This window comes from Lutjanus erythropterus, chromosome 16 (assembly GCF_056507025.1).
Source record: "Lutjanus erythropterus isolate fLutEry1 chromosome 16, fLutEry1.hap2, whole genome shotgun sequence".
Taxonomy (NCBI): domain Eukaryota; kingdom Metazoa; phylum Chordata; class Actinopteri; order Lutjaniformes; family Lutjanidae; genus Lutjanus; species Lutjanus erythropterus.
This window is the reverse complement of record NC_139332.1, coordinates 26753253-26775803: the sequence shown is the minus strand read 5'-3', so window position 1 is coordinate 26775803 and position 22551 is coordinate 26753253. Positions and strand designations below refer to the sequence as shown.

Below are 22551 nucleotides of genomic sequence, written 5' to 3'. Positions count from 1 at the left end.
TTTTGTTTGCAAGCAAAAAGGCAATGTTTTGCAAATAATTTAACTAGCTAGTAAACAATGTAACGTTTTGTTAACTCTTTTCCTAGCAAACAGTTCAGCTCGCTAGCTAACACACTCATTTGTTATCCGTTGGTGGACTCTTGATGAGGTACAAACTCACTGAGTAAAAAGCCCTTGTAAGTACAATATCTACTGATATTAAAAAAGAATATAAAACTAAATTTTTACAGAAACACTAGACACTGTGGTAAATGATTTGCTGTCTTGCTAAGAGCCAGATCGGAAGATTAATATTACTCTCATTTCTGCACGATGGATATGAAGCCACAACCAGAACCCAGATCAGGTTAGCATAAAGACAGTGCAAACAGTTAGCCTGGCGCCACTTCTAAAGCTCACTAATTATTAACACAATAAATTTAGTTTGATTAAACAAAACAACTTTATCTTCAACTTAATGGTTTCTTCAAGGAGTTGTTTGTGGTTATTATTAAGTTTATGAAGCCACTTAGTGGTGCATAACACATTTTAAGTACATTCAATTACCACAAAATTATTGCTACATAATGGAGCTGGAGGCTAGAAGCACTTACCTGCTTTGCTTAGTTGGAAATCCAGTTTTTCTGTTAGTTCAACAGCAGCATAAGCCAATCTCATGACTCCTTAAAATGAAGCAATGTCTACTTGCGACCCCTCATTACAAGTTATAGCCTTAGTATGAACATAAATTTTGAGCAGTTCTAACAAAAAGTGATTATTTTCCTCATCTTATTTTTCATTTTAAGTGTTTTTACAGAATGAAAGGGGAAAAAAATAAAAAAGTCCTAAATTTGTGTGCAGAAATGCATCTAATTTTCTTAATCACTTTTACTGCTGTAGGCATTGCTTACAAATATTAACATGTAGTTGTTTTTTTATTATTATTTAAAGACAGTTTGAAAAGCTTCAGTTGATTTACAGCACCAAAGTGGGTCATGGTTGCATCAAAATGCTCTGCATATTTCCTGCCACTAAAGAGTAATTTGATCAGGCTTGTCAGGAATTTTACACACATACACAAACATGCTTTATGTGTGTTATCAATCACTCTATTCAACACATATGTATGGAGAGTGAAAGACGAAGCTACGATTCTGTGGGAAGACGTGTCTGGTATTTACAAGTCATTATGAGAATCAGGTTTCTATGTTTTTATATTACTGTACATTCAAGATTCTGATTAATTCTCAGAATAAACCAACATCAACCTCAAGTCAGCAAATCTTGTGGGGTTTTTTTGCCTTTGACCTTTAAATTCGGAGAATAAAATCAGCAATCTGAGATAAACTGAAAAACCACTCCCTCACAGCCCTATTCCTCTTTCCTGCCACTGATTGATGAGGTTTACATATCATCGACATTTATTTGTTTTGTTTTTTTGTTTTTTGTTTTGTTTTTAAAAATACTTAGCACAATTAAACACTCATTCAATTTATGTGGATATAGATTAACCTACTGGCTACGTGGTTGGATTTATAGAAAGACACGAGTCATGTGAACTACACTGAAATAAAAGGACTGTTAAGATTGCAGTGATGAAGGAACTGACTTCTTCTGATGTCACCCATTTTTTTAAAGTTGCTGTTGCTGAACTGTAAAATAACATATACTGTATATATTAAAATTTTATGTCAGCTAATGTTAGAAAAGCACAAGCTACCTAGCTATCAATTTATGTACATTAGCTACCTACTTCCATGGTGTTTTGCTAACATTAGCTATCACATGTAATTAGCTAGGCAACGGCTGTTAGCTATTGTTAGCAAAATGCTAGACAACTGGCTGTTTAATAATTTATGTAGATTAGCTAGATAACTGGCCAGCTAACAATTTATGTAGATTAGCTAGCTAGTTCTTAAAACAACTTGAGATGTTTCTATACACAGTATATCATGGAGGAACTGACAACTTCACCCCTTTTTGCTCTGTGCTCTGATAACAGTGAGGCAGGCTTGGACCATGGTGGAACTTAAGTCAACTTTCTCCATTGTTGTTTTCTGTTCTTAAGATATGCTATGTGCTAGCCTTGTCATTGTTGAAAAGAAAACAACATTTTGAAGTAGCTAACAAATATAATTAGCTAGTTAACGATTGTTAGCTACTTTTTTGCTACAGATATAAAACGCTAGATAGCTGGCTAGCTAACAATTTATGTAGATAGCTGGCCTGCTAACAATTTATATAGATTAGCTAGCTAGTTCTTAAGCCAACTTAAGATGTGACTATACACAGTATGTACTACTTTTACAATTCCCCACACAAAATCTTCCAGCCATCTTCAAAATTTGGTTTTCTTTTCAACTTTGATGAGCCTAGCACATAGCTTATCTAAGAACAGGAAACAGAAGAGGAGAAAGTTAACCAAGGTTCCAAAAGGGTAATTCTTTTCATTGTGTCCTTTCTTGACTTAAAGAATTCTGTTTCATATTAACAAACAACATATGTGTGTTTCGTGGCACAGTTCAAAAGACTACTTTGTGTCTCGCCATAGACGTTATCATGGGGCACACTGGAAGGGGTGTGGCTTCGCCTCTCTATAAAAAGATAATCATATCATCATGGTCATGGGCATCAGCTGCGATCCTATCACATGATTAGGGTAGATGGATTTTTTTTCCTCTTTGAGTTTATCAGATAAATTGGTTGGTTGTAGTTGATTTAATGCACTGCTTTGAAAAAGATAGTTGTTTAAATCAGGGGTTTTCAAAGTATGAGACTGTGGGCCTCCACTTAGTTTACTTGCTTAATTCTGCTTAATTTCTGGATGTCTATGGGATCATGATTATGCTTTCTGATCCCATAGACACAACAAGTAATACTGTATCTCTGAACTGTCTCTAAACAAATCACACATTTCACACTTCCATCTTCCATTATCTGAGCCTCCCCTAAAAAACTTTGGAGCTCTCCTGGGGAGGCCTTCCTTCCACTTTGAATACCTCTGGTTTAGTTGTTGACCCATTCCCCCAATACATGCATTTGAAAATTAAAGAAAGTTAGTAGATTAGGTGACAAAATAATGCTTCATCTTTCCTTATAATTTATTTACTTTTTCAGGATGAAGCATCATTACATTATTTTCCGTTACAGAATTTTAAAATATAATTGTAGAATTTACTTTAGTGATGCATTTCTTGCTTGATTTACCCTCTATGACAATTACGCCTTCTCCACTGTGGTTCTGGCTTGTACACTATTTTAGGAGGGATATTAGGGATCACAGGGGGATGTAACTCAGGAATTAGCTCTGGCACAATCACTGGTGGAATTATCAGATATGGTCCATGTTCTGCTGACTCTTTCTTGTCATGATCAGATGATGGGGAGTCTGGTGCAGGTGCTGTTTCAGGCTTAGTGTGTGGCAGCACAGGATCATGTGGATATGTTGGTGCAGATGTGGCATGGGGCTCAGGTGGTGGCTCTGAAACTGGCTCAGATGTTGGTGGTTCTGGTGCAGGTGCTGGTTCAGCTGGTGCCTCTGAAACTGGCCCAGATGCTGGTGGTTCTGATGAAGGTGCCGGTTCAGCTGGTGGCTCTGAAAATGTCCCAGATATTGGTGGTTCTGGTGCAGGTGCCGGTTCAGCTGGTGCCTCTGAAACTGGCCCAGATGCTGGTGGTTCTGATGAAGGTTCTGGTTCAGCTGGTGCCTCTGAAACTGGCCCAGATGTTGGTGATTCTGGTGCAGATGTTGGTTCAGCTGGTGCTTCTGAAACTGGCCCTGCTGTTGGTGATTCCGATGAAGGTGCCAGTTCAGCTGGTGCCTCTGAAACTGGCCCAGATGTTGGGGATTCCGATGAAGGTGCCGGTTCAGCTGGTGCCTCTGAAACTGTCCCAGATGTTGGGGATTCTGGCGCAGATGTTGGTTCAGCTGGTGCCTCTGAAACTGGCCCAGATGTTGGGGATTCCGATGAAGGTGCCGGTTCAGCTGGTGCCTCTGAAACTGGCCCTGATGTCGGTGATTCTGATGAAGGTTCTGGTTCAGCTGGTGCCTCTGAAACTGGCCCAGATGTTGGGGATTCTGGCGCAGATGTTGGTTCAGCTGGTTCCTCTGAAACTGGCCCTGATGTTGGGGATTCTGATGGAGGTGCCGGTTCAGCTGGTGCCTCTGAAACTGGCCCAGATGTTGGTGATTCTGGTGCAGATGTTGGTTCAGCTGGTGCCTCTGAAACTGGCCCTGATGTTGGGGATTCCGATGAAGGTGCCGGTTCAGCTGGTGCCTCTGAAACTGGCCCCGATGTTGGGGATTCCGATGAAGGTTCTGGTTCAGCTGGTGCCTCTGAAACTGGCCCAGATGTTGGGGATTCCGATGAAGGTGCCAGTTCAGCTGGTGGCTCTGAAACTGGCCCAGATGTTGGTGATTCTGATGAAGGTGCCGGTTCAGCTGGTGCCTCTGAAACTGGCCCTGATGTCGGTGATTCTGATGAAGGTTCTGGTTCAGCTGGTGCCTCTGAAACTGGCCCAGATGTCGGTGATTGTGATGAAGGTGCCGGTTCAGCTGGTGTCTCTGAAACTGGCCCAGATGTTGGGGATTCTGGCGCAGATGTTGGTTCAGCTGGTGCCTCTGAAACTGGCCCAGATGTTGGGGATTCCGATGAAGGTTCCGGTTCAGCTGGTGCCTCTGAAACTGGCCCAGATGTTGGGGATTCTGGCGCAGATGTTGGTTCAGCTGGTGCCTCTGAAACTGGCCCTGATGTTGGGGATTCTGATGAAGGTGCCGGTTCAGCTGGTGCCTCTGAAACTGGCCCTGCTGTTGGGGATTCCGATGAAGGTGCTGGTTCAGCTGGTGCCTCTGAAACTGGCCCAGATGTTGGGGATTCTGATGAAGGTTCCGGTTCAGCTGGTGGCTCTGAAACTGGCCCAGATGTTGGGGACTCTGGTGCAGATGTTGGTTCAGCTGGTGCCTCTGAAACTGGCCCAGATGTCGGGGATTCTGATGAAGTTGCTGGTTCAGCTGGTTCCTCTGAAACTGGCCCAGATGTTGGGGATTCTGATGAAGGTTCTGGTTCAGCTAGTGACTCTGAAACTGGCCCAGATGTTGGGGATTCTGATGAAGGTTCCGGTTCAGCTGGTGGCTCTGAAACTGGCCCAGATGTTGGGGACTCTGGCGCAGATGTTGGTTCAGCTGGTGCCTCTGAAACTGGCCCAGATGTCGGGGATTCTGATGAAGTTGCTGGTTCAGCTGGTTCCTCTGAAACTGGCCCAGATGTTGGGGATTCCGATGAAGGTTCTGGTTCAGCTGGTGACTCTGAAACTGGCCCAGATGTTTGGGATTCTGGCGCAAATGTTGGTTCAGCTGGTGCCTCTGAAACTGGCCCAGATGTTGGGGATTCTGATGAAGGTGCCAGTTCAGATGGTGCCTCTGAAACTGGCCCAGATGTTGGGGATTCTGATGAAGGTTCTGGTTCAGCTGGTGCCTCTGAAACTGGCCCAGATGTTGGTTCAGCTGGTGCCTCTGAAACTGGCCCTGTTGTTGGGGATTCCGATGAAGGTGCTGGTTCAGCTGGTGCCTCTGAAACTGGCCCAGATGTTGGGGATTCTGATGAAGGTTCCAGTTCAGCTGGTGCCTCTGAAACTGGCCCAGATGGTGGGGACTCTGGCGCAGATGTTGGTTCAGCTGGTGCCTCTGAAACTGGCCCAGATGTCGGGGATTCTGATGAAGTTGCTGGTTCAGCTGGTTCCTCTGAAACTGGCCCAGATGTTGGGGATTCCGATGAAGGTTCTGGTTCAGCTGGTGCCTCTGAAACTGGCCCAGATGTTGGGGATTCTGGTGCAGATGTTGGTTCAGCTGGTGCCTCTGAAACTGGCCCAGATGTCGGGGATTCTGATGAAGGTGCCGGTTCAGATGGTGCCTCTGAAACTGGCACAGATGTTGGGGATTCTGATGAAGGTTCTGGTTCAGCTGGTGCCTCTGAAACTGGCCCAGATGTTGGGGAATCTGGCACAGATGTTGGTTCAGCTGGTGCCTCTGAAACTGGCCCTGGTGTTGGGGATTCCGATGAAGGTGCTGGTTCAGCTGGTGCCTCTGAAACTGGCCCAGATGTTGGGGATTCTGATGAAGGTTCCAGTTCAGCTGGTGCCTCTGAAACTGGCCCAGATGTTGGGGACTCTGGCGCAGATGTTGGTTCAGCTGGTGCCTCTGAAACTGGCCCTGATGTCAGGGATTCTGATGAAGTTGCTGGTTCAGCTGGTGCCTCTGAAACTGGCCCAGATGTTGGGGATTCCGATGAAGGTTCTGGTTCAGCTGGTGCCTCTGAAACTGGCCCAGATGTTGGGGATTCTGGCGCAGATGTTGGTTCAGCTGGTGCCTCTGAAACTGGCCCAGATGTCGGGGATTCTGATGAAGGTTCTGGTTCAGCTGGTGCCTCTGAAACTGGCCCAGATGTTGGGGATTCTGGCGCAGATGTTGGTTCAGCTGGTGCCTCTGAAACTGGCCCTGATGTTGGTGATTCCGATGAAGGTCCTGGTTCAGCTGGTGCCTCTGAAACTGGCCCAGATGTTGGGGATTCTGGTGCAGATGTTGGTCCAGCTGGTGCCCCTGAAACTGGCCCAGATGTTGGGGATTCCAATGAAGGTGTTGGTTCAACTGGTGGCTCTGAAACTGGCCCAGATGTTGGTGATTCTGTTGCAGGTCCTGGTTCAGCTAGTGACTCTGAAACTGGCCCAGATGTAGGCGATTCTCTTGAAGTTGCAGGTTCAGATGGTGCCTCTGAATCTAGCCCAGATGTTGGTGATTCTGTTGAGTGTGCTGGTTCAGCTTTTTCAGTTGTTGGTTCTGAATCATGTCCAGAAATTGGTGATTCTGGTGTAGGTGCTGGTACAGGTGTTGGTTCTGGCTCTGGTCCAGATGTTGGTGGACCTGCTCCAGGTTCGGGGAAGAGTTGGGAATCCTCGTCAGGTTCAGTAGTCCCAGGTGTTGGCTCAGTTGTCATTTGAGGCTCATCTACATCATGTTTTTGTCCTTTTTCTGCACCTTTACCACAGTTGCATGGTTTGAGCTGAATTATTTTTTTAATTAAGTCAGCACTGGGGAAGCTCACGCTTAATACACCTAAGCAACCTTGGTTTGAGGAGCTTTCTTTATGTTGCACCAAAAAGTCATAAAGCATCTTGTTATGTACCTTTGCCAGACTTTTAGGATTTTGAGCAAATGACGCTTTGCTGTCAGTTAGCACAATGTAATCGTGACAGAAGCGCACCTTTTTTTGCTTTATTTTATTTTCAACATTCTTTAGCTCTTTATATTCGTCAAAGAAAAATGATTTATGGTTTTCTGCTCCAGTATGGAATGTTTTACTCCTGAGAAAAACAATCTTTCCCCTTGCCTGTTTCATGCTTGGTATTGATAAGTCAGTCCATATTTTATTTTTAAACTTTTGAATCAATGCCTGTATCAGTTGTACAACTTTCGTCTGGTATATCCAACGTATTTTCACTTTCAAAAGCACGGTTTCACTGCTATTGTCTTCTAAGAAATTTAAAATGGTCTTCAGGACTTCATCAAATTTAATTTCATACCCAAATAACCAGTGACTTTTCAGGATATAAATATGTTTTTTAAATGGCCAATAAATATGAGCATGCACATCAAAATACCGTATTCCTGCTTGAAGTTGCTCTTTCAAATTCCATACTTGACATTCTCTAAGTGGTCCTCCATATAACGATAAGCTTTCATGTGTTCCAGGAATGGAGATAGCAGATACTGGAGTCTCATCAGGTATAGACTTCATCCAGTTCAGGTTATAAAACCTTTTATCGAGGCCTTTCTTGTCACTGAAACCTGTCCCTGAACCCGAACAGGAGGTTATTCTGGTGGGGACAAGACAGGATTGCAGCTAATTCAAATATTTCTTCAGAAATTTCAACATTAGAAAAATGTTTAAATCATTCTTTACCAACAGGCAAATCAAAAAAACAGGAAACTTCAATATGTTATCATACTAAGTGGTGTGATAAAGCACATTCTTACTTGTTCATGCAGAATAGGGAGAAGTGGTGAAAACAGTTACAGCAAAATACAATTAGCAATATTAGGTTCAGCTTACATAGAGAGAAGCCAGAGGCAATGATGGATCTCCATTATTGGGTTGTTGGCCGATCTGTGGTCCGGTGAGGTCAATCAGGATGTTTTTAGCGCTCTATCCCAGATGCATTCACATTTCAACTCTCAATTTGTAAAAAGAATTTAACTGACTAGCTCACAATTGTGTCAAAAGGGCAATTGTCTCCCTTGGAGTGAGCAGCTGTAACAGTGAGCATAAAGATAAACTTTCATTTGCATGTTTCTACTCTCTAATCTTCTTTTTTGGACCGAGAGGTAGAGAGAGAGAGAAAGAAAGAGAGAGATGTGGGCATTGTAAAAGTGCACACGTCGTATTATGACTGTTACGTCAGTAAACTGTGGCTTCAGAGACAGTCATTGACACATAAGAGTGAATTCAGCTACAGCTATTCTTTTTCACTGCATGTAGAATTCATCCAATACCTAAACTAAATTATTATAATATCAGATTTTTTGAGGATAGTCACTTATATTACTACAAATATCAGTATGCAATATCCATATAGACAGCTATATTTTGCACATAACTTTAGTGCCTCTCTCATGTCTCATGTCAAGCCAGTTATCTTAGCATACACTGCAAAGATGGAAAAAGGGGAAACAGAGTGCCTCTGTGCAAAGGTAATCGAATCTGTATACCAACACCTCTAAATTCATCTTATATCTTGTTTGTTTAATATGTTCATAAACACATCTGTTAAAATTAATGTTTTTGTTTACAGGGGTGGGGGGTGCGCAGGACCATTTCATGACTGGGCGCAGTGACTGGCTGGAGAATTGACCCTTCACTATGCCCCGCCCTCTTTAGTAACTGTTGCTAAACCTGTCAAGCTTCCCATTCTTCCACTGCACATATGCCTTCACATTGATAACAATATATTTCTGTTATCAATGTATTGATTCAGTAGATTTTCTTAAATTGAAACATACAGTATCTGTTCTGTGATTGGTTGCACTGTGCTATCACGTCATCCTTATCCTGGCCAATGAGCTTGTCTCTGCCTACTGCTGATCCTCTTCCTGGCCACCTGTTGCATCTTAGTGCAGCAGGTTATCTGCAGAAGCATGATCAGATAAGACTTAACATGGACAATTTGTTGCCAGTGGGAATTCTCAAAAGGAACAATCAGATAATGCCTTTGAAATGACAAGAGGGCTTTTGATCTGCAAGTGGCTCAACTGCTTCTGACGCCTACTTTCTGCACCAGATTTCTCGCCCGTAGCAGTTAATCCCGTCTTTGTCTTTGCAGGATGTCTGTGAGGACTCTCCCCCTGGTTTTCATTAATCTCGGTGGAGAGATGCTTTACATACTGGACCAACGCCTGCGAGCGCACAACACGTCTGAGGACAATTCAGAGAAAGGTAGAGATAGGCCAATAGACGAGTGACAGGCTTGGTAGGTGTGTGCGTGTTTAGCCCTGAGTCATCCTTCCTCCTCCTACTGACAAGCTGAAACTGTCATATGTCAGTTTATAACCTGAACATGTGCATCTCATATGTCTCACATGCTGCACACCAAATCACAAGGCCATTTTCTTTCTTTTCTTTTTGTGAAACCTAACTTGGATGCAGGAGTGTGGTCAGAAAATGACAGAAAAAGAGGTATCCATGCCTTTTACTTCAGCATATGTTTAGTTTAGTTTTAGTCAGCTCCGTCTACCCCTGTAGTGTTTAGCTGTAGTGCTATGTAATCTGATGCAGTTACTAATTACACATTAAAAAATGCAGCCAGTAACCTAATCCATCTATCACAATATTAAATCAATGTGTCTTGATCACTCACTGAACTAAATTGTCTTACTGATTTTACTGTAACTGTAGGCTGTGTATGGACGTGAGGCTGTAGCTAATCCAATTGTGATGGAAATAACCTAGCTATATTCATGCTAATGATCACTGGCTTAGCAAAGGAGCTAGTTGTAACTGCAGTGTCAGCTTCACTGAAAACTTAAGTTCAAGTCACTACAACCAGCTATAGAAACAACACATTACACACATAGCTCTTCTGAGCTATTTGATTTCATGTACGGTACCAGTTAACCACGTTTCTGTTTTAATCTCCCATCCATAGTTATGAATGACATCGTTGGGACCATGTTCAGTAAACAGTTTATGGATGAACTTCTCAAACCTCAGCAGCTGTACTCTCACAGGACGATGAAAACAGTGCTAACCCGGTTAGCGCACACCTCCATCATGAGGCTGAGCCCGGCCAGCATGGATAGGGTACGTATACGATGAATGACAGACCTGGAATTAAAGGGATAGTTCACCGAAAAATGAAAATTCAGTCATTAGCTACTCACCCTCATGCTGATTGAGGGTCAGGTTTAGTTTTTTAGTCCACAAAACACAAGAGCTAGGTGCTAACTAGAGCCATAACCACTTGGATCCCTCTAACTAGAACTCAACATGAGTGTTATGCCTAGAACCATCTGTTAAAGCTTTTACCCAGGAGAAGGTTCCGCCTATGAGAGGTTCTGCAGAGAACCCTTCTATGGTACAATGTTTCTTCCAAAAACCCTCTCTGGTGTTCCTTCCGAGCCTTTCTACCTGCTAAGGAGGTTAACAAGAACCCACTGAGGGGTTTTACTGAGAACCTTTTTATATTCAAAGGGTTTTATCCAGAACACACTCATATAGAAGCCTTGACAAACTCTTGATGAAAGACTTCATCAAGGTTTTAATAATCCTTGGAGGACTTCTTTTTATTAAAAAAGGGTTCTTTGGATGAAAAGGGTTCTTAATGGAACCCATCATCCTACAAAGAACCTTTGACAAATCCTTTCTTTCAAAAGGAGTTTTTCAGAAGCAAACGAAGAACCCTTTTGGAACCCTTATTTCTGAGAGTGTATAAGCGTATGTACTAGTGCACCACAGCGCGACTCTCTTCCTGCTCTTCACAGCAACACGTACAAGGAAAGAAACAACTTACTGTTTTGCATTTAATGCCATTTCACTTCCTCACTCTGTATGCAAATAAACAGGTTTGCAAAATGCATTGTTGTTTTTAACTGGTAGCTCAACAATCGCACAAATAAACACACACGGGAGAAATGGAGACAATCTTTTAACACAAAGAAAGAAATAACTTAATATAAAACATTTGCTGAATTTACGAGACGGCCCAAATAATTAAGAATTTGTCCATTTTAGATGCCATTTCACAAAGTTTCCTCTCACTCAACAACTCTCAAACCTGTGTGATTTTTTTTTAAAGAGAGTTTGGGGATATTGTGGTTACCACTGTGTTCACTAACTCGCACTGACAGCAAAAGAGCCCAAAGATGTAATTTACAGTACAAAGAAATGATGTACTTACAGGACGTCAGCTGAGAAGGCGGTCCTTCACTGCGACCCAGGACACACAAACTGTTGAGAGAATGTCATCACATACGACCTGGACCACCTCCAAATGTGGTCTGAGCGATTGGATCTCAAATGCCTTGTAGGTGCGTTCACACCCGTATTTAGGATGCTTTTTAATAACAGGTCTGAACAGACCCAAAGAGATGTTTTAAGGTATTTTGGCAAAACCTGGATGCCCCTGTCTAATTGGGTCATGGGATAATTACCAGATCAAATTCTGAAGCTCTAATGGTTTAAAATTTTTAAGGTCAATTCTTAAGAGAACAGATTTTGACTCAAGTCCAGTCTTCAGCATTTTCACTGCTTTTACACTAGCTGTACTTTACTAGAGAATTTATTTTTCTGGCAACTTTTTACTTTTACTCCCTACATTTTAATGAAAATATCTGTACCTCTACTCCTTACATTTTCAAAACGTACTCAATACTTTAGTTTTAATACAAGACGGAAAAGAACGTTGATGTAACAAGACTGAAATTACTTAAAAAGACGAAAATAACGTAAATGGTGTAACAAAATATATACAATGTAACAAGATGAAACAAGACAGAAGATGATGTAAAAGATGTAACAAGATGAAAAGGATGTAAAAGCCACTTTTTATTTTTATACTTTAATACATTTCAGCCAGTACTTTCTGTTCTTTTTCACTTTTTCAGTCTTGTTCAACACTAGTATCTGTATTTCTACTTCAGTACAGAATGTTTGTACTTGTACTGCATCTGGTTTGAAGTCATTATGGAATAACAGTTTCAGAAAGATGAAGGGAAAATATATGTTTGATTTCAGAAATGTTCATCTTGTCATTTCTTCTTTCTTCTTTCCTCCTGTAGCTTTATGAGCTGATGATCATGGCGTTCAAATATCAAGTCTTCCTCTGTCCACGGCCAAAAGACTTGCTGCTCATCTCTTACAATCACATAGACACCATCAGGGAATTCGTGAAAGACACTCCTGTGGTGGTGAACCAAGTGGACGAGACACACAGGAAAATCATAGAGGTACACTGAGAGCTGATATTAAACCAACCATGAAATACCGTCTACCACCACTGACTGACATCACTGACACCGATGAGACACAGCACCATCTGTGAAACCTGTTTTTGTTCCTCTCATTGCAGGTTTACTCATCTGTATCAGAGGGTGAATTCCAGCTTCTCAGACAAACGCTGCTCATATTTTTTCAAGACATGCATGTTCGTGTAAGTTATCTGCTTTGTACTCATCTCCAGGATTTAGCAACCTTTTTTGAGTGGGGATTTTTGCGGCATAACACGTCTGATTTCTGGGCAGCTTTTCTAAAAACAAGTGCGTTTCATGTTGCAATGATTTTAGGCATTTTTGCAAGTGAAAATTGTAAAAGAAAAAAAGGTGGGGGGTCTTTTTGTATAATTCATTGAAAATCAAAGGCAACTTGCAGGGAGAATAAAACTACACTCTGTTCTGAGTGTTCTTAAGTAAACTTACTTAAAAGTCTCAGGATTACAAAAAAATTCTAATAAAATACACTTTATGTATAAAGGAAGAGGTGCAATGGGGCAATTCCTCAAAGAAGCTAAATCTTTTTACAGTTTAAACTTGGTCAAAATAGAAAACACAAAATTAGTAATTATAAAAGTGCATAGAGCATTAATAGATGTTAATTATAGTGACAAACCTTTTGTTGTTTTCATTACCCATCATGCATGCCTAGTTATAGTCAAAAGTGGGTGTGTAAGACTAATACCAGGTAAGGGGAGGTGTGGCAAGCGACCTTTACGAGATATGACTTTAACAGTTCGTTACGTGTCTGGAAAAACAACTCTAGAAACACAATGTCATATGTCAACAGTCTTATAATCAGTTCAGCGTCAATATAATCCATGAAGATGATCTGTATTTACATACAAAGATTACATTTTGGATTTTGTCACCTGAACTTGTTACCGGTCTCCGTTGGTGAGAAGACAGTGGGAATGAAAGGCAAACTGTTTAAAAAATAAAGATTTCTCAATAAAATATGTGCTAGTTGTTTGCCGTATCAAACACAACTGTCTACTGTGTGTGTGTGTGTGTGTGTGTGTGTGTGTGTGTGTGTGTGTGTGTGTGTGTGTGTGTGACAGTACTCAAGGAGGTTTTTCGGACTTTACGAAAGTAACTCCCTGGTTTGCTGATTCCCGTTTGGTGCTGGAGAGACCACACCTACCTTCTGATAATATTAATTGTTTGATTTTATTTGAGTTATGAACAATTTTTGATCTAGATTAACTCAAATGTTCAAAAATAACCAAATCCATTCTGTGATTTTTTTTATTCCCTCCTCGTAGGTGTCGCTTTTCCTCAAAAACCAAGTCCAGAATCCCAACGGACGTTTTGCTCTGTCGACATCAGGCCCGGTGCCTCATGGGATAGATGTTCCAGGGCTAATTAGGTAAGCAGGTGACGAGCAACAACATGGCATTGAATGTTTTCTGATATTTATGTTGAATGATGATATATTGGGCTGTAGCTATGTTTTACAACTGTGACATAGAAAGTACATGATCCAAAGCCCTGACCCTTTTTTCTGACTACCATCTCTTCCACTATCATTCAACAACTGCAGAGTGAAAATCTGTGACAAATATTAGATATATTAATATTAATATTTGCCAGTAGGGTTCAAAATTAACCTTTTTGTCAACCAGTCAAATGGCTAGAGAATATTAAAATTTCATCAGTCACTAAATGGTCAATGCCAGAATATGAGATAATGTCATTGTTCTAGTCCCATAGTATCTGTCATGTCTATCCTTTTGCATCAAGATTTAGAGAATTATTGTCTTACTTTAAAAAGTAATAGCAGCAGTAAAACTATAATTCAGTTTAGCCCACGGCTCAAATGAACCTCACGGGTCGACTGTGTTCCATTACACCACTAAAAATTTCACTCTATCCCTCAGGAAGAGTTGTAATGATTTTGTTATTTCTTAACTTTTCATCCAGTACGGTTTATAGCTGCTTTTAGATGTCTGATGCAATGGGAAAGGCTCCGCTGACGAGCTGACATGTCTTCATGTGAAATGTTTGCAAACGCAGTCTCAGCTTTCATCTGACTGCTTGTAGGAAATATTTCAATATTCCAGAGTGTCGTCACCTGCTTCCTGTTTCCGCAGGACGTTTGACATGAGGGGCAGAGAAGTGAGACGAAGCGAGTTCCCCACAGGAGGAAGTTACACCAGCCCCATCAGAGAGGGATCTTTTGACCTGCATGGAGACAGAGTCATCAGACTGGGCGTGAACATGTATGAATGAACTTTATGTCACTACGCCACGATATTTATGTAGATAAGAGGATGACACTGGTGTGTGTTTCATGAATTAAAGGTACAATGTGGACCATCCAGAGGAGACACACACAACCAAGGCTGGTTCTGTCAAGGTAATGATCAGCCTTTTTCTTTAGCTCGCTGGTAAATGCTTTGCTAACATATGATATCAGATGTAGAGTGCTGAAATACTTCACTACAAACAGAATACTCCACTACAAGTGGAAATACCATCGCATTACTGAAATACTATTCAACTACAAGTTAATCTACAGGGGCTAAAAAAAATAATAATAAAAGTACCCCCCCAAAAAAAAAGACTTAATTACAGTATTCAGAGTATTTTTACTGTAAATAGTTACTTCCACTCCTGGATGTAACTAGCTAGCTTATGAATGTGAATTAGCTAGCTAGTTAGGTAGAATTTTGCTTTTAGCTTTTAACACTAGCTAACGTAAGATGTGACTATATATATAGGCTTGCTTAACTGTTATTGGAGCACAGAGCAAAAAGGGGTGGGACTTAGGAAGGGTCAATTAGATAACTTGTTTTGATTTCATTGGTACAGAACAACCTGAGGTATATAAAGTAACTATTATTTGACACAAATACATGTTTGCAGTAAAATAATTAAATGTAAAAGTGGCTTGTTCTCCTCGACACACACAGTGGACTCCAGGCATCTTTTTTGTTAATGTCTAACCTTACTGTGTCCCTCCATCCTGCTGCAGAGAGACGACACTCCCAACCTGCTGGCCAAAGAGGAGCTGAACCTGCTGGCTCGTCTGATGGGCAGCATGAAGGCTGAGAACAAACCCCCGGGTGAAACCGGTTTTCAGATCAACCTTTTTTCTACGGACCAAGAGGAGGAGGAGGCGTGAGTGCTTTTCTTTTCTTTACTCATTCTCTGCATTTACAACCCTGATTCCAAAAAAGTTGTGACACTGTGTAAAACATAATTTAAAAAAAGAAATGTTATGGTTTGCAAAAACTTTTAGACCTATATTCAATTGATTACAGAACAAAGCAACACGTTCCAAAACAGTTGGGACAGGAGCATGTTTATCACTGTGATACATCACCTTTTCTTTTAACAGCACTCAGTAAGTGTTTGGGAACTGAGGACACTTATTGCTGAAGTTTTGAAAGTGAAATTCTTTCTCATTCTTGCTTGATATACGACTTCAAGGTGCCCAACAGTCCGGGGTTTCTGTTGTTGTATTTTGCACTTCCTAATGCACCACACATTTTTAACAGTAGAGAGGTCTGGACTGCAGGCAGGTGAGTCTTGTACCTGAACTCTGTTACTATAAAGTCACACAAATATCACTTTCATTTTGGTTAACAGGGGAGCTTCAGGCGGAGCTGAGGAGTCCTTGTTTGGAGTGATAAATATTCAAGCAATGCAGGTACAGTAGGATACTTTAGGCTGTTCTGCCTTATAAAGGCAGCAACTTAATTTTTTAGTGTAAATTAGTCAGTCATTTTTGTGACATTTAAAACATCGACATTTCGATAAATACTTCTCTCAAATGTCTTTTATTTTGGAGAAAATAGAAAGTCATAATTACAGTAACTACAAAACGCCATAAGGAAACCACAGCAGTACAGTATTCTAACATGTAAAAATATATGCAAGAAAATAAAGAAATATCAGCTATGTACATTATACTACTATGTATAGCAACAGTACAGAAAAATATTAAGATCACAGAGTCATAACTCTCAGATTCACCACTACGACACCTATGTGGCAGGTGTGAAAATGCACTGCATTAAAATTAGGTAATTATTGTCAGACATTATCAGAAAAGGTTTGTTGGTATTTAATAATTTTTTTCTCTTGCAGCATATTTCCTATTATATTTAAAACCCCAATTTTATTTTATCTGAATATAAATATTCAGCATTACAAGGATACCGTCGTATAATAATAAATGTAAATAAATAATGATAATAACAATAAGGTGCAATTTCGTTTTATATCATTATCACACTAAAGGTTTTATATTTGTTTTTGTACTTCTTTTTAAAGCTAAAGTGGTCAGATAAAATATGGTATGACCCAATATCTTTTAGTAAGTTCTGCAAAAAAAAGGCAGAATACAGGAACTTCCCAGGAAAAAAAAGGGCAAAGGTCAAATCAGACGTCAGATTTAATACGTGGAAAGAATTACTTGATATACAGCAAAAACCTGCCACAGATCCAATTATCTGCCTGCAGCTATTTTGGTTTGACAACAAGAAAACTTCAGTCATTTTTCTCAGTTCTGCACTCTGGAAAGTCACTGCCTTTTTCCTTTGTAGTGCAGTGCTGCCAGTAAGTTTTAGTTATAAACTGTCTGTGATTAACTTCTAAACCCGAGAAAGGACCTGCAGCACGCTAAAAACACCAGGCACAGATGTAGAAAAGACCGTACATAGATTAAATCTGATATTTATTGATCATGAATGTGTGAAGATTTGACATAATTGTTTGTTTAATTTAGGACGAACAGGCTGCGACTGAGCTGGCTCGGATCGCCGGAGAGTTTGCAGAACAAGAAGAGCAGCCTGAAAACCGCAACAAGGGAGACGACCTGCTCGCCATGATGGACGACCTCTGATCCCGTCGTGTAGTTTTTTAGATACATTTACTGTCTACAACTTCACTGCCTCACTGCCAGACTCTTTATCTCAGGTAAAAATCACATTATCTGTCACCGTGAGCTCATATTTAACCTGTAAACTATGCAGTTATTGATGTGTTCAGTTCAACACTTGGTTGTTTATTATTAAATTAGATTGGAGAGTATTTTCTAAATAATTATTTTATGTTTTCAATAAAGCATTTATTCATATTTTTTGGTTTGTGTTCTGTTTTTGTCAGTCATAATTACAACAGAAACAAGAGAAACAAAACAAAAATAAAATAAAATAAAATATATTTTAAAAAAGGCAGGTAACCAAACAGAAATTGATATGATAATGGTCATTATTTCACTGTGGCCATTAGTGCATGACAGTAATGTGATAATATTGTATTAAATCTGCAGATTGTTATCAAGGTCAGGTCACATGTATATCCACCATTCTTCCTTCACCATGTTGTTTTTGCAGTTCAGTCTTCCCGGCAAATTTTCCCATGCAACCGTTTCCATGATTTGTTCCTTTCACATTTCCAGTCTGGGAGTTTTAGGTCCTTTTCAGCGTGAATCATCTGAACACCATCCAGTTATTAATACTCTGAATGCAGGTTTACTGAACTGAGGCGCTGCAGTTTTGTCCCCAAGACGACACAACATCTGCGATGTCGGCAGATCACGTTTAAACCAGTCATCCATAAATTCCAGAATTTCTCCATAAGGGAAATGCCCCGGGGGCATTCCCAAAATGTGTGCATATATGTACCATGTTCTGTCATCACATTTCTTTAATTAGACTTATTTTATTTTGTCTTGTTTGGGTGTAATAATAACTAGGAAGTACTTTGACAGGATTCCAGGATTCTTACTTTTTGATTCCTGTAATAACTTTGCTTTGTTTTTTTTTTGCTTTCTCTACCTCTATATGCTTAAATGTATTTTATGAGTGTTAATTTTTCTTTTTTCTAAAGCACTTTGAGCTGCATTTTGTTTATGAAGGTGCTATATAAATATAATTTATTATTATTATTTATTATAAGGGTCTTGACAGGACTCTGGAATCAGAAATTATTTGATTTTTCATTCTTGATTTCTCTCTCTTTCATTTTTTAAAGATGATTAGAAGCCTAATTCACTGGATCTGGAGATTTAAGCAAACATGGCGCACACATGCAGAAAATATCATGTATTTTGTTTAATTCACTGTGATTTTGTCTTATATATTGTTGTACTGTATGTGCAGCTCCTATCTTGGTCAGTGCACTCCTGAAAAAGAGATTTTTAAACTTGATGACGCCCTTTCTTTGTCAAATAAATGAATATCAATACTGTGTATAGCATACAAAGTAAACAATATTTTAACTATTTTAATATATTAACTTGTTTACATCATTATTATTAATTTCGTTCTTTACAATCGTCTTTAAGTTCATAATTATGCTTTGGCAACACTACCAATATTACAGTTGAAAAAATGAATTTAATAACAACAGATTAATGTACTTGTATCAAATGTAGAGCACAAGTTCTTATTTTGCATTTATGATGTACAGAGTTTTAAAATATTGAGTATGTTATATTCGTTTGTTTTCTGGAGCGGCCTGCAGAGGGCGGCGTTGTTCCGTATTGAAGCAAATCTGCGACGCAAAGTGAAACGTCATCACGCAGCGCTTCCTGGTTCGGAGTTCTCGCGGGAAAACGAGCTTTTTGTCACGTGTGGACGGTTTCTCACCACCTGCAAACATTTTGCGGGAGTTTTCGCATGAACTGAGGGATTTAACTCATGCAGGTAAATGAAACACACGACAGATGTTACATTAAAGGTCTAATACGAGCTCTGTAGAACTGAAATGGGTCGCTGCTAAAGCTAACGTTTCATTTTCAGGAAGAGATGCATAAATTAAACGTGTTTTTGACTCTTAGAAATTCATTCTGTGGTTAGTTTGACACCTGAGTTAATGTCAGGCCCACAATTAGCAATATATCATTAATAAACATGTTTTGGACTAAACCAGCGCTGTTTTTTAAGGCCAGTATTCGTCCATCAATAGTTTATGATAACTTGGAAACTTCTTGTAAACCCTGATAACATACAATAAGCCTGGCAGACCTTTTTGATAAGACCTGTTGCCAGTAAGTTGAGGTGCGGGGAACAGTACTTAAAATATTATTATCTTCAATATAATCAGATCTTTAATTACTTAGAATAATAGTATCTGTCATTCTTTCTCGCCTGTGTCCTCCAACAGTATTTTTACATCTCTGAGATGCTTGCTGACGCTTAATTGGTGCTTAGTATTACTAAATACAGATGTAAGTAAAGGGTCAGATCCCCCAAATTATATACATATTATAGATATGTTTTTCTACTTACCTACTACCTACTTACCCATTTCATAACCAGATATCTTGAAATTTTGGCATGTGAAACCATAACTGTTATGATTTGTTGTGATTTGCATGGACCAGAGGAGGGAGATTTGATTTAGATGACAATTTTTAGGACTTAGGGGTGAAATAACATATAGATACACTTGAATATCGTGATATTATGATACATGTGACTACTTGTAGCAGTGATTCATTTTATGTTGTGTTTAAACATCCAGCTACTAGATATATAGTCCTGATTGCCTAAAAAAAGGTAAACTTTTTATGCATATGGTAGTGTGTTCTTTATTCTTTGACAGTTTACTAAAATTACATAACAAAAAAATCGCAGTATATCACTTTGGTAACTGTATTGCAGTGTATGGAATCGTAACCCCTGTATCCTGTATGATTCGTATCATATCACCAGATTCATGCTAATACACAGCCCCAGTATTCATGACTTAAGACTTATGCACTGTGGGGAAAAAAAAGCTGCTTTAAATGTTGAAACTGGGAGATCATTAGAACTTCATTTGACCTGATCAGTGGGAAAAAAAACCCCTGAAGATATGCAGTTTACTGTCATAGAAGAGTGAAGAAGGATATAAAGAAGAAAATATTCACATTTAAGAAACTGAAATCAGAGAATTTTGACTTGACTATTAGAAAATTATTCAAACCGATCAATCAATTATCAACATAGTTGGCACTAAGTTCATTTATCAATTAGTCATTTCAGTCCTACATGTGTGAAGTGACCCTTGTAGTATAATGTAGGCCATGTCCAATTTATCAATTTTAAAAATTACTATAACTTATTCCTTGTTGTATTTACTAATTTATATCATTTGAAATTTAACAGTAAGTGTAAAAATGAAGGATGTTTGAAGGTTCTTCACTGGCAAACTACTACAGCAGTTTTCATATTTTTCCCAGTTTTGGTTTCTTTTCATTTCAGATTCAAGTTGTAATTAGTTTGGAATTTGTTTTCAGGACAGAATGGGAACAAGGCCTTAGTTCAGTGTCTCACTCAGCAGCATAACAGAGAGGACAAGTTCCAATCCGGTCCCCACACACACTCCCCCTCTGTGACAGTAGAGACACGCTTACAGCTTTAGTGTCTCTTAATCCAACGGGAACAGGAACATTCGTTGTGATGGAGATTGTACATGAAGAAATATTTATCTAAAAGATAATCTTGCACATCGCAGTGACAAACATGTTGGTCTATGGGAAATGACATGGCACACATTACATTCATGGCAGAGGAAGCTTGTGAAAGGAAAAAGTATTGATTGAATAAATAAAAACTCACTTCCACGCATCTTTAGCCACATTTTGTTGTTTTGTATTTTGTTTGCCATTCTTAGTCTGATGTTTAGGACATTGTTTTTTCCACACTTTCCAAATTTTAAAACAGGAAATCAAGTGAAATCAAATCAAATGAGTTCTTTCTTTTTTCTTTAATCTCTTCCGAACAATGAATAAACACTATTTGTATGGGTCCACAACATGTTTGTTCAAAAATGCAATGTAATTTCATCATGTGTGCACAAAAACAGTCAAATCAAATCAAATGTCTGTTTGAGGTCAGGAAACAGAAGTAAAATTTGTAGTGTTGTGGCGTTTCCTCTGTCCTGAACATAAGAGATGCTGCACCTTGGAGGAGTGTGGTTTGTAAGTCTGCATCGATGCAGACCCTCCATGCAAACATGGGGTCTGTACCAAACAAATACGTTCTCTACGTAATCCGTTCGATTTTTAGGCTAGGGCGTCTCTGCAGGACTACAGTACTTCATTATAATGCTGTTTTGTCACATGTTTTTCCTTTTACAAAAAAACATGTGATCTCGTTCTGCAATTTGGACAATATTCTTGGCCATGATGTGATTAATTGTGCATAATTTATACTATAGACAAATATGGGTACGACACATTCCAATGTAAACAAGAATTTGCAATATTGATAATTCACAGTTTTGTTAATGAAATGTAACTTCTGCCTGTCTGCAGGTTTCTCTGACCTCCAGACCTCCTCTACATCAGAGTCCATGGAGTCACAGGGTAGTGAATCCCCTCCGTCGCGCTCGGCTCCAACAGAAGTCGTCAACTCCATCCGGGAGCGCACGATTGCCGAGAACAGCATGGTGGTGCTGCTGCAGGGCCTGCAGGGAGAGGTGACCACGGTGGACCTGAAGAACGAGAGCACGGCGCGGGGCCGCGTGGTCAACGTGGACGCCTTCATGAACGTACGTCTGGAGGACGTGCTGTACCGGGACAGACGGGGTCAGCTCACCCGGCTGCAGGACCTGTTCATCACGGGTAGGAACGTCCGTTACGTTCACATCCCCGACCACATAGACATAATGAAGACCATAGAGAGCCAGCTGGCCAAGATCCACAGGGTCCGCAACTTCGCCAGCCACGGAGGAGGCAGGAAAGAGTTCCCTAAGAAAACAAAATAACTTTATTGTCATAGACGGATATAAAACTCTGCTGGGTACAGCTTGTGCAAGATTAAGACCAGTCCAAAAATACTTGGAGACAGCAGGCAGTTTTTTGTTTGTTTCTCTCAGATGTGAGGACAAGAATCAAATTAGATCCGCAGTTTTCTAACAAAGGGGTCAAAAAAGGAATCGACAGGATAAGAACAAAACAAACTTGATGACTTTTCTCCTTTTTCTGTTGTGAAACAGAGAATATTTTCACCTCCTCAGGCCTCTAAAAATGAAATTGGATTTTCTTCCTATTGTTTTCATTACTAATTATGCTGTTGACTATGTTCTCAAATTAA

The 22551-nt window shown here is 39.9% G+C and overlaps 2 protein-coding genes across 3 annotated transcripts; both read left to right on the top strand.

Moving 5' to 3' along the window:
• The first annotated feature begins 9137 nt into the window (after positions 1 to 9137).
• oscp1a (organic solute carrier partner 1a) lies at positions 9138 to 17600 on the top strand. Of its 2 annotated transcripts, XM_084738941.1 has the most exons (11): positions 9138 to 9464; positions 9675 to 9704; positions 10174 to 10328; positions 12305 to 12472; positions 12595 to 12675; positions 13780 to 13883; positions 14608 to 14736; positions 14819 to 14873; positions 15492 to 15637; positions 16109 to 16169; positions 17250 to 17600. In XM_084738941.1, exons 1-11 carry the CDS (start codon positions 9353 to 9355, stop codon positions 17364 to 17366), a joined length of 1158 nt encoding a protein of 385 aa, XP_084595067.1. In that variant the 5' UTR covers positions 9138 to 9352; the 3' UTR covers positions 17367 to 17600. The 2 variants fall into 2 exon arrangements, with proteins under 2 accessions (XP_084595067.1, XP_084595068.1); XM_084738942.1 differs by lacking the exon at positions 9675 to 9704.
• A 1471-nt stretch (positions 17601 to 19071) lies between these two features.
• Positions 19072 to 22490, top strand: lsm10 (LSM10, U7 small nuclear RNA associated). The gene is made up of 2 exons (XM_084739128.1): positions 19072 to 19173; positions 21771 to 22490. The coding sequence occupies exon 2, from the start codon at positions 21809 to 21811 to the stop codon at positions 22220 to 22222; it is 414 nt and encodes a 137-aa protein (XP_084595254.1). The 5' UTR covers positions 19072 to 19173; positions 21771 to 21808; the 3' UTR covers positions 22223 to 22490.
• Positions 22491 to 22551: the final 61 nt, after the last annotated feature.